The 15060-nt window shown below is 37.6% G+C and overlaps 1 protein-coding gene across 1 annotated transcript; it reads right to left on the reverse strand.

The window, feature by feature from the left end:
* Positions 1 to 1213: 1213 nt before the first annotated feature.
* CZH9orf85 (chromosome Z C9orf85 homolog) lies at positions 1214 to 14902 on the reverse strand. The gene is made up of 4 exons (XM_040540014.1): positions 14746 to 14902; positions 5635 to 5741; positions 2536 to 2649; positions 1214 to 1760 (listed from the first exon to the last, which is right to left on the reverse strand). Exons 1-4 carry the CDS (start codon positions 14845 to 14847, stop codon positions 1586 to 1588), a joined length of 498 nt encoding a protein of 165 aa, XP_040395948.1. The 5' UTR covers positions 14848 to 14902; the 3' UTR covers positions 1214 to 1585.
* Between the last annotated feature and the right edge of the window lie 158 nt (positions 14903 to 15060).

Raw genomic sequence — 15060 nt, forward strand, 5'->3', positions numbered from 1 at the left:
AACATGAAGATTGCTAGACCTTAGAGATCATTTTAAAAGTATATTTTAGATATAAATATACAAACTTACAAATAGTATAGAAAAGGTAAATGGGATGTTTTAATGTCTCATCAAAGAATACAAACATGAAAGACACACCTAACTACAAGATAAGAAAAGGCTTATGCTTAAGACCTTATCTGTAGCAACAAGTATATAAGCAGTTATGAATAAACAGTATGAGCTCTATGCGCCACGACTGGTTACAAGAATTTTGCTGTTGTGTATCAATGCCAATACTAAATACTGTCATTTCAACCCGAACAGACTCTAGGATACTGACTGTTGTATGTCTTGGTAACTCCACATCTTGGTAAGTAGATTTTCTTCTCAGTTAAGTGCAACTACAGCAGCCACAGGGTGGCTATCTCCACCCAAAAGAAACAAGTTTCAGGATTTCCATCATTTGATGGAAAAAGAAAACAAAACAAAACAAAACCCTCACTCTAGAGTCCCAAGTCCGTCACAATTCATTTGAAGAAGCCAGTTTGGGAATCAAATTTTTGCTATGCCTGCTACTGCAAAGCAGACCGAACACCAAATAAGCTGGATAGCTGTTATGTGGTCAGTAAAAACTCCATAGAATATCGTCATCTGTTCATAGGTCAAACCATTTAATTACCAGGAAGTATTTCTTCTGCTTTATTTGTAGATGTAGCAGATGATAAAGAAGAAATTAAACCACCCTGAATCCAGTAAATGTTAATTTCAGTTAAGTCCTTAGAGCTTAGTCTACATTGAAATAACCACTAGAAAGAACTGAAAAGCCGGAAGACTGTAACAACATATCTTGCTGCATAACGTTAAAACACCTGAAGTAGTAATGAGGTAAATGTAGTTCTATAGCAGCATCACTACATGACACCCAAGTGTTTTTGTATCAGAGCGAACCCTTTAGATCTATGTTCAAAAGAAGAGAAAGTGTGAAACTTGTATGAGAAACTCTAAAAGTCTTAAGTTTTTTTCATTTCCAAACATTGGTAATAAGATCAAATATGTAATGCACACCTAGTGATGGCACTTAGGCACTCTTTTCTTTCCACAGAAAAGAAGTAGCAGGTGTAAAAGTAATGGCCACTTGGTATGTTCTAGGGTAATGACCCTGTCTGGAAACTTATTGACAGAAAATGAAATTTCTTCCCTTAGGAATCTATTAAAATTGGTTAGCTTTTCCTTTTTATGACAGTGCTCTTTATTTGGACTACAGACATCCATGTAGCTTTTTAAATGGCAATGCAACAGTCGTGTAATACTGAATTCAGAACAATTACACAGAGGATTTATTCACGAGAAGAAGTTGTTACATATAAGCAAAAAATAACTGTACTTAAAATATTCAAATTCTGAGTCTTTTCACAAGAAATTCTGCCTTTAATATAAGAAAATATTTACTGGTACAACTCCCACAACAACTGTCAAAATACACTGCACCAGCATTTACATGTGAAGACCTTACATGTCAAATCAGGTTGTCAGAGCAGAAGTTTAGGGCAAATACAGTCTATCACATTTGATTGCATATAGTCTCTTATAGAAACTCAACTTTTTAGACCTTTGTCCTTTTAAAATTCATATTTTTAAATCTTTCTTCAAGCACATCAGCATCTTCTTCATTGTCTGTACTACTGAAGTTTGTGTCAAAATCAGGTTCATCCTCCGATCCACTCTCCTGGCCATTTTCAGTAGTCTTACTCTCAGTTCTGTCTTGTCCTTTATCAATCCTGCAGAAATCAAGATTAAGTTATCACCAACTACTTTTGGAATTTCTCTCTTAAACGAGAAGAGGATGGAGCACTGAATATTCTACCTGGGATGGAAGGAGATTGAGAAGAAGGGAGGAGGGGGGACAATAACCTCAAATTACTTTCATGTTGAATAGAAAAGACAGTAAAGGAAAGGAATCTATGAATAAAAAAAGCATGTATATAGATATATATTCATATATAAATTGTCTGACTAAATAATCAACTGCTGGCCAATTGTCACATGCTAGCAAGTTAATATAAAATGTTCAGAAAAGAGACTGTGCTAGTAAAAGAATAATAATAATAATAAAAGCCCGCTAAACACGTTGCAGTAACTGTACTCAGTATCTGTCCTTCTTTAGTTTATTTCTGTTCACTGGTAACTGAATCATCAAATGACACAAAAAATGCAAACAGTAAATTGTATCACACATATTTTATGGTGCTCTATACTTAAATCCATTTTGAAGTACTTTGTTCCTAAAGAAGAGATGTCATTTATCCTTTGGTATTAAAATAAAGTGTCTTATCCAAGTAAGAATTATTTGGCCCAGCCCTACTAACATCAATAGGCATTCCATTCTGGTTTCAGCAGAAGAAAATGAAGCTGATGACTCCTACTGATTCCTGTCATGATTATTCAGAATATGGCATAAAGTACAACAGCTTCTTGGCAGTTTCCAAACAAGCTTTTAATAAAGAGGAAGAATGAAGCGCAGTGCCGAAACTGTATAATCTATGAACTACTTACGGAATTACAATCTCTTCTTCCTTTCCACATTTGGCACAAATTTCCAGCTTACAAGCACATGGTCGACAAATAATATGGTAAGGATCTTTTACAGCCTTCTGGAGGCACTTCACACTGTGAAGAGAAAGAAAACATGATTAAAAAAATATTTGTGTACACTTATTAAACATTCTGTGTTCAAAGACACAGTCTTCAAAAGAAGCATTGTTGAAGGCCAGTTTCATATGAAACAGCTGTTTTTTCAAGAAGCATCATTATCAAGATCATTGCCTTTTTCCCTCCCCTTTAACTTTTTCAGAAAGTTTTGCTAAAACTAGAAGAAGAAACATGAAAGTAAGAATTTTTATATTTAAAATGACAAAAGAAATTTTCCATTAATTTCAGTGGGTTGTTTTGCTTTAAAAGCTGCATAAATTAATTCACCTGGCTTACTGATAAAAAAATAAATAAATAAGAATATAGTGTAAAAAGGTGAGTGGACTTTTACAATTAAAACATTTCAATCCAAACAATAAGTCTTCCTCTTGAACTTCTCAGAACATAAACAAAGTCTGTGCTGGACTTTGCTTTCTACAAACACTAGTCTGCATGGAACTCTCTTCTGAACAAAACCATCATAATTCTGTGGAGGTTTTTAGCCACTCTTTTTTAAGATACGGTGAAACTCTGTAACTTAACTTCTGAAACACTACGGCTTAACAATCATCTGACATTTCTAAAGGCTTGTATTTTTGGTGAACAGAACCCTTGTTATACAGCTGTCCTAAAAGTCACCCACCGTTCCTTGGTCCCTCAGGCACTCAAAGGCTGTCAGGAAAGCTTTAGTACACAGTTCTGAACAGGGTGTTTGCAGACTTGGCTAAAGCAGGCTGAAGACAAACATGAAGTGTTTTTGCATGCCTTATAAGGAAAGATGCACTAGCTAGCATCCAGTGAGACAGGATTTTTACTTCCTTTCTCAAATCCCATTCCTAAGCATGATCAAGTTCTCCTTACTATCTGCATCAAGGTTTTGCTGAACTTTCATTATTAAGACACACAATTCCTTAAGAAACTATAAATTCACAAGAATTGTTGTAGGACACATTTGACAAAAGCAGAGTCTTAACTGCCTAGTTTCTGGTCTTCCCTCTCCCCCAGGAAAAAACCTTCAGTCAGACGTCACTGAAAATACCTACTTAGTTGTTTCATTATTTTTTTTTAAACTTCTTCCATGTTCAGTTGCAATAGTGTTAATATCTACAGTTCTTCTCAGCCATGTCTCCCCAAACAGGGACATTATCAATCCAAGCTGGACAGACTTTTTTAAAAAAAAACAACAATTTAATCTGTGCTACCTAAATACTTGTAGATCTTGGACTAAGTTGTAGCTGTAATAAAAACCTTAATTTTAAAGAGTTAAAATATAAATAAATTAAGGTGCACAGAAGTCCTCTGTTTCCATCCTCTGTGATGTACAGAATTCAGTTTCTCATCATGAAATATGAATTTCTTATGCCTGTACTGTTTTACTTTATTTAGACGCTTCACCCATTGAAATTCTTTCAGAACACTGGCCCACTCAGAAAGCGTAGTATCCAACTGCTGAAGGCAAGCAGAGAAATCACTGTCTGTAGAGTTGGACTGATATGAAATCTAGTTTACTTGTTCAAAAATATGATGGAAAACATCAAAAATTTTGTCAGAAGCAACTGTACCATGATGCCACCTTTTTCATTTTTTATTTTTAATTTCCCATGTTTCCCTGATTTACATATGTTTTTGCCTACTTTTTTTTTCCTTTCGGGGTGAGTAGAGAGGAGGTAAAACAACCAGATCCAGCTCATTACTTTTAAATGGGTATGTAGTTATTTGAGAAAGAGTTACAGAAACTCCCAACTTCATCAACGGTGCATACAACCCAGTATGCTTACTTTGAGAACTAGAGAGACTGCTGCCTAATCAGAATTTTTTTGTTAACATGAAAGGGTGAAATCATTTACTAAAACCAAAATATTTATTGCATATATTTTCATATTAAAAAGTAAAACTTCTCACAAGTGAGAGATATAGTATGAACAGACATTCCTTCCTTCCTTTTCAACCTCATGAAAACCAAAATAAAGTACATATTCATTCAGGGAATTGCACATGTACTTACAGAACCTCTTCAAGTGGTTCAGGAGCATGTATTTCAAAAGTATGTAACACAATACTACACACATGCAGAAGGAACAAGTGTGACAAATCTGCTTATGTTGTGCACTGCATCCCTGCTGTACTTTCCTTGAGTTCCATGTCTCATTGTTGAGATATTGGCTGTGTCTGGAGTCACAGACATAAAGACATCTACAGATGAGCAGGTACGAGGAAGCAGAGTACCCATCTCAGAAGACTAGCCTATCATAAACCTATAAACTATTTTAAGGTACTTAACACCTTTGTTACGTTCTTATCCAAAACCACTCAATACAGTTCTGTTTGCAAACAATGCTAAGCATTTAATATGTAGGATTATAGTTTCACATATGAAAAGAGAACACACTAAGAAGTAAAGAAATGCAAATACTGCAAACATTTTGTATGAATGTTATGTTTTGTAACACTGAGAGCAGTACTGCCAGTTTTGTTTGATATGACACAAAATTAATAAAGCTTTCTTCTCTCACAATTTCTCTGCCAGATAGTCTTTGTGAACACACACACACACAAAAAAAAACAACAACTGAGGTGTACAGATTCCTCCAATACTTACTGAATTGCTACAAGGCCTTAGAAAATCAAGTTATAACTGGTTCTGGTTTGACTCTTCCTTTGGGAGGACATACTGACACATTATTGGAAATTTACAGGTCCAAAGTAACCGTTTAGATTATTCAAATATTCTGACAGAGAGGAGGGAAGCAGTTATCCTTCTACTGTATTTTCTTTTATAAAGTTTAAGATAAAAAGATAAATGAAATTGAAAATTAACACTGCATTTTTATTACTGTTGCGGACTCCAGACCGAAGAATGTAACATAATAGCAGTTACCACCTATTGGTTTCCAAAAACAGACTATTTTCCAAAAAGTTCACAAATTATACTATCAATGATTAACATAAAGAATCTTAACTCACCATTTTTTAGGTTTTGATAGTAGTTTGTACTTGTTGAATTTTACCCGCCACTCCAAAATACCTTTACAATGCTGACATACTCCATCATGAAGCTTAGCATTTATTCTCTAAATAAATAAAAAATAAAATAAATTAAAATAAGGGAAGGTTTCCTACTTTTATGAGTATAATTTTGCTTAGAAAGCATTTCCACCCATCGTGTGATTCATACTATATTTAGAAAATTATTTGATATTAATATAAGCATTTAATAATTTACTACTAGTAATTTTCTTCAGCAGACAGAGTGGTGAGGTCATCTTCTACTTTAAGGCAGCCTGTTATTACTGTACTAACATTAACATAGTTAACAGCATTATTTATGTTCTTATATTGTTTACAATATATTATTATTATTTTCTTGTTATTATTCCATCTCTAGAGCTACTACTAAACAAGACTTGAGTAAACCTGAGCCCTGAAATATGCTCTCTTTATTTAGAGAAGACAGCCCAGAAGACTTAACATTTAGCTTATTATTGCTCAAGCTACTGTTATACTACACATTTGAAGAGAGTAGTCTAAAAATTTTTTTTTCAGACCACAATAAAATAGAATTTACATATCATTTACTGTCAAACCACTCAACGTTTCTTTCGTCACAAAATTCCCTTATAAAGTATTAGATTTTTGCTCACAAGTATCTAAGATAAAAATCCTCTAAACAGTCACTTAATTTACAGTATATTTCCAAGCTAATGCCAAATTTACTCTAACGTCTTCTGCAACTTTTTGTGTTTAGTTTGCTCGAGAATACAAACTGTCAACTGGCCAGTATGATTTGCACAAGAAAAGTTATTTTGAGATTGGAAACAGTAGAAAACCACACTTTTAATTCTTCTCTAACCAAAAGTGTCAGCAGTAATTATAACTATTCTATGGTTGTGCGCACATTCAGAACTATAAAAACAGTAATTTCATTGCAAATAGAAATATATATAATGCCTATTTTAAGCGAGCTTAAAAATGATAGCTGTACAAAAAACTAAGATGGTAACAATGGTCTAAAACATTTTTATTGCTTAAAATACCCCAAAGTTCATTGGGACAGATCCTGCACTGACTGGGATCAGGTTTTATATTATCCTTTTAGAAATAAGTTTATAAGTTCATCTATGCATACAATAATTTCCAAAGTAATTTCCTGTTTTCATGACCCACAAGAGCTTCTCACTAATCCACAGAAGTCTACTTCAATACACTAAATGAAAGAATAAGCCTAGCTTTAAACACACGGTATCTTACTCCGTTCCCCAAAAGGTATGTGGTGGAGGAAATACTACTTATGAGTGAGACTCTGCTATGGGACTTGCTTTCCAATGTTTCCATTTTCACTAAACTTCAACATAAAGTATGAGTTTTCCCATGCTGTAGTTACCTGAAGCTGTGGTACTCCTTGTCTGGTTCAGGTAAAAGACAGTTTGTTTTTTTTTTCCAAATGATTCAATATTGATTTAGCATGTTTAAAACAAACAAACAAAAAACAACAACAACAACAAAAAACACAGTTTTTGCAAAATGCTTGAATACGGAAAGCTCTGATGTCAGCAATATATTATCAATGAAGTTTGTCGGGAAACACAATAATTTGGCTAACATGGTAACTTTCTGAGAGAAGAAAATCAGTGGTAAATCCTCAGTGGGCACCTGTTAAAATGCTGGCAGTTCAACCTGCTGTCAGCACTGACTGTGCTCATTCTTTAAAAATTCAGGCAATGTGAAGGTAAGCCTTGTTTTCAGTGCTTCACCTCCTCAAAGATTCGAAGTAGCATGGCTTCAGTAAGTTTCTAATAACCTGCAAATTGCCTGAACTTCCCACTTCTCCCTCCAACTCTCCTAATTTGCATTAATTAGTAATGCTGGAGGGGAGAAAGACAAACACTGTAATTTGTATTCACAAGTGTGCTTTACTGTGATCAACTATTTTTGGTATTTTTAAGGCAGAGCCCAAAAAACTTCAAAAGACTACAGTCACTCACGCTGAAGACAGCTGTTTGTTTCTAAATGCTGTCTTTCAAAGGGGAGTTAGCTTCCTTGCTGATAACCACGTAGTTTCCAATAATCTGTCATGCCATTGGGGCTGGGGACGGGAGCCCTGGTACTGCGTGATGCAGGGATCGGCTCCGTGATGTGTAACGCGCTTGGAATTCCGGAGGCAACACTCCCAACTGATTGTGGCATAAACAATGTAGGAGAATAAGATAGGAATTACTTTCACCTCTCATTCGAAGGAAATTCAGTTTGTAAAACTGTCAGCCTACTACAAATTCTACTGAACGTTTGTTATGGAACAGGAAAATAGGTATACCTATTATTACCAGAGCTTCTTTTTTCCCAGGAACACTTATCATGTGGCTCCTGAATATACGACAATCTTACAGTCACTGATTTTTAACTATATTTTTTATAAAGGTAAAATTCAGGTCACGCCAAATTCTGAAAATGCCTTCTCCTATTACTCATAGAATAGGTCTTTGCTTGAACATAGCACCTTACAGCAAGGCCAAGAGACCAGTCATGTGCACAGAGGTTTATGTGACTGGATCTTCACCTTTGCTTTGAAGAACAAAGTCCCAAGTCTTATCTGATGTCCTCATCCCGAAGATTAGTGAAGATTAGTTCTCGCTCTATAGTCCTTAACACATTGTTTCACCACTGAAAAAGGGCTTTAATAAAACATCAGTAACACACAAGAAGGTCTAAAAGAGCTAAATTTCACAGCAACAAGCATATTATCCACATAAAGTCAATCAACCTCTATCAGACCTGGTCTGTGCAGTTAGGTTGTTTCTACTCTGCCATGTTTCAACTGTTCCATTTTTTTGGTTCAATCAGTCACACTTCCAATATTCAGTGCAAAGCTAAGGATTAAGGACATTATCCAAAATGCTGACAGCTATCAGTTTAGACTCAAAAGTCAGGAAGAGAAGGAAATTCAGTGGTACCAAGTCTTAAGTTTTATGTATCACACTAAGTCACTAAAGACAATCATATTTTGAGGTGATAGATGCCATTTTTACATCAAGCTAGCTTGGCGAAACAAAGCTTCAGTGAGGGAGGCAATGAAACTGGAGACTCCCTAGAGGAAATGCAGAAAAATGTAATTTAAGTAAAGAGGGCAGTGCTGTAAGAACGAAGGTGGCTTGTGCACTGGCAGATTTTTGAGTCATGGTAAAATGATAAATACACAAAGCCAGGAGAGCTAAAAGGACAAATTAATTCCACATATAAAGATAGGGGTGCTTATCAGCCATTACAGAGACACTGTTACGGGAAGTATGCAAGGTTGCTCCTGCTTTTTGATGCTGTGCCACCATCTCATGTACCAGTTTTGTGCATGACTCAAAGAAGAAATTTAGTCAAAGAGCAGAAATGAGACTAAAGATAAGATCGAAAAAAAAAAAAAGAAACTCAAAATTCAGTTAAATTTTCAGATCATTAACAGAAGGAACAGCAGTTCCCAAACTGTCCTACCCCACTAATTTTGAAAATACATACTGCTTTGTATTAGAACTATCAGTCACATTGCTAGCAGTCCTTCCTCAAAATTAACAAGGGTAGCAGATAAAAAGAATTATTTTAAAGAGTTTTTTTAAAATAAGTAACAAATACAAAGAATATTACCTAAAATCCAGAGTCTGGGAAACACAGAGTGAAAGAAAAAATATCACAGCAGTAAAAGCCAGCTCTTCTGAGCATAAAATAGAATGCCTGAGTATACAACACAGGTAATTCCAGTTATTTAAAGTATTTTCCAGGAAGAAGGAATTTTGACAGTCTTAAGCATGTTTAATAAAATACCTTATTAAATCTCAAACGTTCATTTGTAATAGAAGCATGCCATAAATGCTATGGTATTACTAGTAAAAGAACAGGACAACAAATTAAAGTGTAGTTCCAAAGATCACATTTATGTATAATTTAAGTCCTGGTTCAGGCATAAAGATACCTGGACTTAACAGTCACCTGTAGGACCACAAATCTTACAAAGGACCTTGAGGAAACAACATTGTATCTGCTCAGAAGGGAACAACTGGAATGAAGATAACAGCTTTTCAATTTTAAGCTCCTCCTAATAGGAACGCATACAGCACAGTCTCTTCCTCCCCCCCTTCAGCAATTTCCTATATTTTTTGGCTCGAAGTTGGCACTTCAGGTATGGGGTGGCTCAGCATATCTGAATATGAGACTATGACTCTTCCATCCTTCTACCAGTTGGCCAGTTTAGAAAGTTAATAGAGATGGATGGATTGATGTAAAGCAGGCAAGAAGGCAGATTTACCCGGTTTTACCTTGATTTAACCTCAGCTGGATGTTAGGAAAAGGTTCTTCACTGAGAGGGTGGTCGGGCACTGGAACAGGCTCCCCAGGGCAGTGTTCATAACCTATGAGCTACGCTCTAAGACACACGGGTCTGTTTTTTGGGTGGTCCGGTGTGGAGCCAGGAGCTGGAACCAATGATCCCTGTGGGTCCCTTCCAACTTTGGATATTCTATGATTGTGTTTGTCTTCTAAGTTTACCTTGCTCAGAAATAGTACCCAATTTCTAAATGTCAATATCACAAAAGCAATCTGAATTATAATTCACTGTGGTTTTCTATGCTAAATTCAACATTTCCTTTGACAAAAAAAAAAAAAAAAGGTATTTCACTTTCAAAAGCAAAGCAGGCTTGAAGAAACAAAGAGTTGTCCATAATTAAATATTTGGATGATTTGTTTTTCAATTTTTTTTTCCAATTCACTGAAAAACATGTAAGAATAAGTTCTCCTCAAAAACAGGAAGAGAAACTTTCCTGCTATCTCACTTCCCACTCAGAATGGAGCAATTATCAGTTAAATAAGTTTCTCTGCTGCTTATGTTTCCTAATAATATTTGCCTTAGTATGTATTTTGAACAGTCTTTCACATATTTATCCTTCCTTTCACCCATTTAATAGCTTGCTTTCCTTTAAAACAAATAAACAAACAAAAACCAACAACAACAACACAACACAACCCCCACAAAGACCCAAACAAGGATTGCCAACCTCATTATTCACCCATATATTTAGCTATCATGCACAAATACATGGTAATGCTTATGGCCTGGAATGTTTTTCTTAGGGTGAAAACTACTCTAACAGACTAAATTCTTTTTCTAATACAGCAGTTTCTCGACATGTTTTACTCTCATTTCTCTGTTTTATTCGATACCTCTTTCCTTTTTCCCTTTGCCATACTTCCTCCAGGAACAAGGGCAACTCATCCAATGTTTACAGTATTGCTATATATTCTCCTAAGAAATGGCAAGTATGCAATGCAGACTTATATAAACATTTTTAAGTATATAGTCACAAAATATTCCATGTGCATATTATATACACGCAGTCAGGTCAACTGCATCAATAAAACAGCATCCTCTGTACACTTAAGTAACCCAATATTAAATCATTTAACAACCTGCCAAAAGCAGTTCAGAATGTATTAAAGTAAATACATGCACCTACACCTACTAACTTGGCATACAAAATAATCCCTAGCTTATGCCAGCATTAAAGCAATCAAAAGGAAGATGTAATAATGAGGTTTCAAAGAAGCCTCGCTGTCTGTTTGGAAGTTACTAATTATGTGTGCGTGCATGTGTATTTTGATTTACTGTATTGACAGCAGACTTCTACCACTGAGCACACGAGTGGTTTATTCTACTGCAAATGAACACAAAGTCAACGCTATCCACAAACTTCCTTGTCGCAAGCACAGATGATAGTACTTCAATCAACAAGGCTGAAGGCAGCATTTCTGAATAACTACACTTCTCAAAAAAACAAAACTCTATACAAACGCTAGTGTATGACTACAAAGTAGTTAGAAAAAAACAATGCTAACTAACAAACCTGAAACTCTGTGATACAAAATGCCAGTGTCTCAAGGCTATACTACACACTTCACAGACCGAAACCAAATACTCCAGAGAACTTCACTTGCTCACATATTGCATCATGGCCTTTAGAACACAGGAAACCAAAATCTTTCTTTAAATCCAGCTCCAGATGGACCTTTAGCTATTTCCACATCAGTGAATAGCTTCACAACAACTCAACTCTCCTACGGATCTCGGGATGTGTAAGAGTGTGCACACTTGGAAGGACTGACAGTCAACCCCCATAAAGAAATGAATGTATGTATGTGTTCGTGCACATGTGCGCATGTTTTCACTGAAGACTTAAGAGTCCAAAATATATGTTCTGTTAGCCCCTCGTCTGCCTACTTGAAAGGCAAAAGCTAGTCGTGAATTTACTCTCAAACTCAGTATAGGAGGGATGACTAGAGAGTACACTTTAGTCTTCAAATTGCCCTTGCGTTAAGAACTCAAACTAACCAAACTCCAGTACAGTTACCTGTCAATTCCAGTTGGGTACCAGTTTACCTATATTTTCTGAGCTTTAAGTCACAATCACTGACCCAGCATTTAGGCCTGTTCTCTTCCCTGTGCCTTCCCACAGTCTTGACCAGTGTCTCTACTAAAACAGATTATTTATCTGCGCAGCTAGCTGAAGAAGTAGCTGGCATCAGCATTATGGTAAAGCTGAGGTTCATAGTTAATAACGTCTGAAATTTAGGAAAATCTGGATTATCATCTGGGGTGTATTTAATGAGAGGAAGAAATGGAGAAACAGACCAGTCATTTGGGTGTAAATATGAATCACTTTGTGGTTTACTGTCTTATTACAATGGAGTTCTAAATGTTCCTGTTGAATGCTATTTGCTTTCATCTCTAGCACTACCTTCGTTTCCAGTTTCCATATTGATTTATGCAATACACTTTATACAAAATGTATATTCATATAACATAATGTATATTCCTCAGCTCAGTGTCACAAACAGCTGTACCAGAATATACTACATGAAGCAATCACCCATAAACAAATTCCCAGTTTCAATAATTAACAACACAGTGTGTCTTACTCTGTCTGTCTCTTCCTTTCAATTCATTCTAGCAAGCAAGCTTTCCCAGAGCTGTTGTAGGCACCTAATGAAATGTAGTAGAGAGGCAGAGTGTGTTGCTTCACCTCAACTGGGCTATCCCAGAGTAATGCTGTAGTAGAGCCTGATCATGAGAGGAAACATAAACGGATCTTTCAGTATGTTCTGCAAATAATCTGAACAACAGTCTTTAAGATCAGAAAATGGATGCCAAGGTCAATGTCAGACAGAAAGCTCAAAACCATTAAAAAAGAAAACACAACCAAACAACCAAAACCAAGAACAATAACCTGGCTAATGACTACCAGCAAGGAAAAGTCAAAAGATTAATAGATTAATTTCCTCTGCAGCAGCTTCCTTACTGAGGAGCAGCAATAACACTGCCAATAACTTCCTCAAGTCCACCCACAGTACAACCTGAAGCTACTGTACTTGATACTCAACATTGTGAAAGCACTACACAAATGTAGAAGGATATAAATTTTTAAGCAAAAAAAAAATTCTACAACCTCTCAAGATGCTATTAAGTCGAACGGTGTACAACACTAGTCAAGGATAGGCCAACACCAGACCCCCCCCCCCCTCCAAAAAAAAATTAGTGATTTGCAGGTGATCCACCCTCTTTCAGCAACCCTAAGTATTCAAATTTATTCAGCCAGTAAGAGCTAGAATGGAGGAATGTCTCAGTTTCACATCAGTCCTCCTGATCAAACTTCCACTATTTGTTCCTTTGCATCATCACAGCTCAAGTGCCTGTGGTACACCTGATCCCTCCGGGCGACACAAATACATAGAAGTGACAAGACAGAGAAGCAATGCTCAGTGTCATCATTAAGCATATTCTGTATCTATACTATGACACCAATCACCACTTAAACTTTGTTAGTCCCACTCTTCAAATTTCTTAAACAGCAGAATCAGGCCTAGTCATCACTGTAATGGTCTCTGTTGATCCCTCACCAGTAGAGGCCAAAAATTTTAATTTATACATTAGGGTACACCAAAAGAAAAATAAATTATTCTGCACACTGTAATAGGAAGCACCTTCTTCACGAATCTTCTTTCCTGTATTTAGCAGTCTCCAAGTGGCAGGTACAGAAGGGAAAGCTATGTTCAAAAGATGTGTGTGTGTGTTTTTTAATGTGTTTTTTTAAGTGCATGGTACTGTACAGTCACTTCTATGTGATATCAAATATTGAGAAAAATAAAAATAAAAAACACCAATCTGTGTATTAAACTGATTATTTCAGTTACAGAACTGATGTCAGAACTCAGTTTTTCTTTAAGGACTCTTCTGATAGAACAGCTCTCTAGGATATTTGGGGATGGGGGGTGTTGCAGACAGGAAAATACACTTATCTATACTATCAGGGATCGTACAATGACTCAAACAAAAAATAATACTGGTGCTGCTTGGAGCACCAGGAATGAAACCTGTTCAACTTGCAGAACCAGTTCTACAATCATCTAAAAAAAAAAAAAAAAGCCAAAAAAAACACCAACACACCTCTCTCTCTGGTGCCACTACTTTGACTTACTAGTTTCTCCCCCTCCTTGCCAGCCTGGTCAGGTTACTTAAAGAGATATTGACACAACAGCGATAGTGGTCCTACAGAACACTCTTCTTGTGTATTGTTTTAACCGCGTCTTAAGACAAAGCATCCTACTTCCGCGGTGTTTCTGCTCAGGCACACTGCTTGGTCTTCATCCTCTCCTCCACTGCTATTGTGTTACCACAGCCACAAGCAGGCACACAGCACGTTCCAAGAACATATTGTAAACCGTTTCCTTCCTTACCTTAAAACAAAACAAAAAAAAAAAAAGGTAACAATGATCTTTTGTAACAACGGCGTGAAACAAACCGAAGCGCGGTAACGAAAGCGATGATAAAACAAGAAGACACTTTGCCACGTAACTACCGCTAAGAACACCTCAGACGAGGGCGGGCCGAGGCGGCAGGCCGCAGAGCCTCCTCACGCACCGCGGGCCCAGGGCCTACCTCAGGGCCTCCCCAGGGAGCTCCGCGGCCTGGTCGCGCCCTCTCACCGCGGCCCGTCCCCCCGCGGCCCGTCCCGGCCCGTCCCGGCCCGTCCCCCCGCGGTGCCCGACCTTGCGGCGGCGGCTGGCATCGTGCCGCTGGTTGCTGAAGGCCCGCACGTTCTGGTGGCGCTGCGGCCGCCTGCGCACCACGTTGCCCCGCTCCGAGCTCATCCCCACGGCAACCGCCGCGCGCGCGACCCGGAACCGCTCCTCCTCCCGGCCTCCCGCCCCGCCGCCTCTCCCATTGGTCAGACCCCCTGTCTGTCACGTCCGCTCGCCCGCGGCGATTCGCCGCCCGGCCCCCCGCTTCCCGCCCACCCCCGCTCAGGCGGAGCCTCGGCGGCCGGGGGCCGCGCGGCGGGCGGCGTTCCCATTGGCTCTCCG

Source organism: Cygnus olor, chromosome Z (genome assembly GCF_009769625.2).
Source record: "Cygnus olor isolate bCygOlo1 chromosome Z, bCygOlo1.pri.v2, whole genome shotgun sequence".
Classification (NCBI taxonomy): domain Eukaryota; kingdom Metazoa; phylum Chordata; class Aves; order Anseriformes; family Anatidae; genus Cygnus; species Cygnus olor.

Bases quoted from the DNA above. Each gene is read 5' to 3' on its own strand.
- CZH9orf85 (XM_040540014.1), bottom strand. From the start codon at position 14,847: ATGAGCTCGGAGCGGGGCAACGTGGTGCGCAGGCGGCCGCAGCGCCAC. The intron at 2,650-5,634 runs GTGAGTTAAGAT...TTCTCTTCACAG, and splicing joins CTATCAAAACCTAAAAAATG to TGTGAAGTGCCTCCAGAAGG. The intron at 1,761-2,535 runs GTAAGTAGTTCA...TGATTTCTGCAG, and splicing joins GAAGAAGAGATTGTAATTCC to GATTGATAAAGGACAAGACA.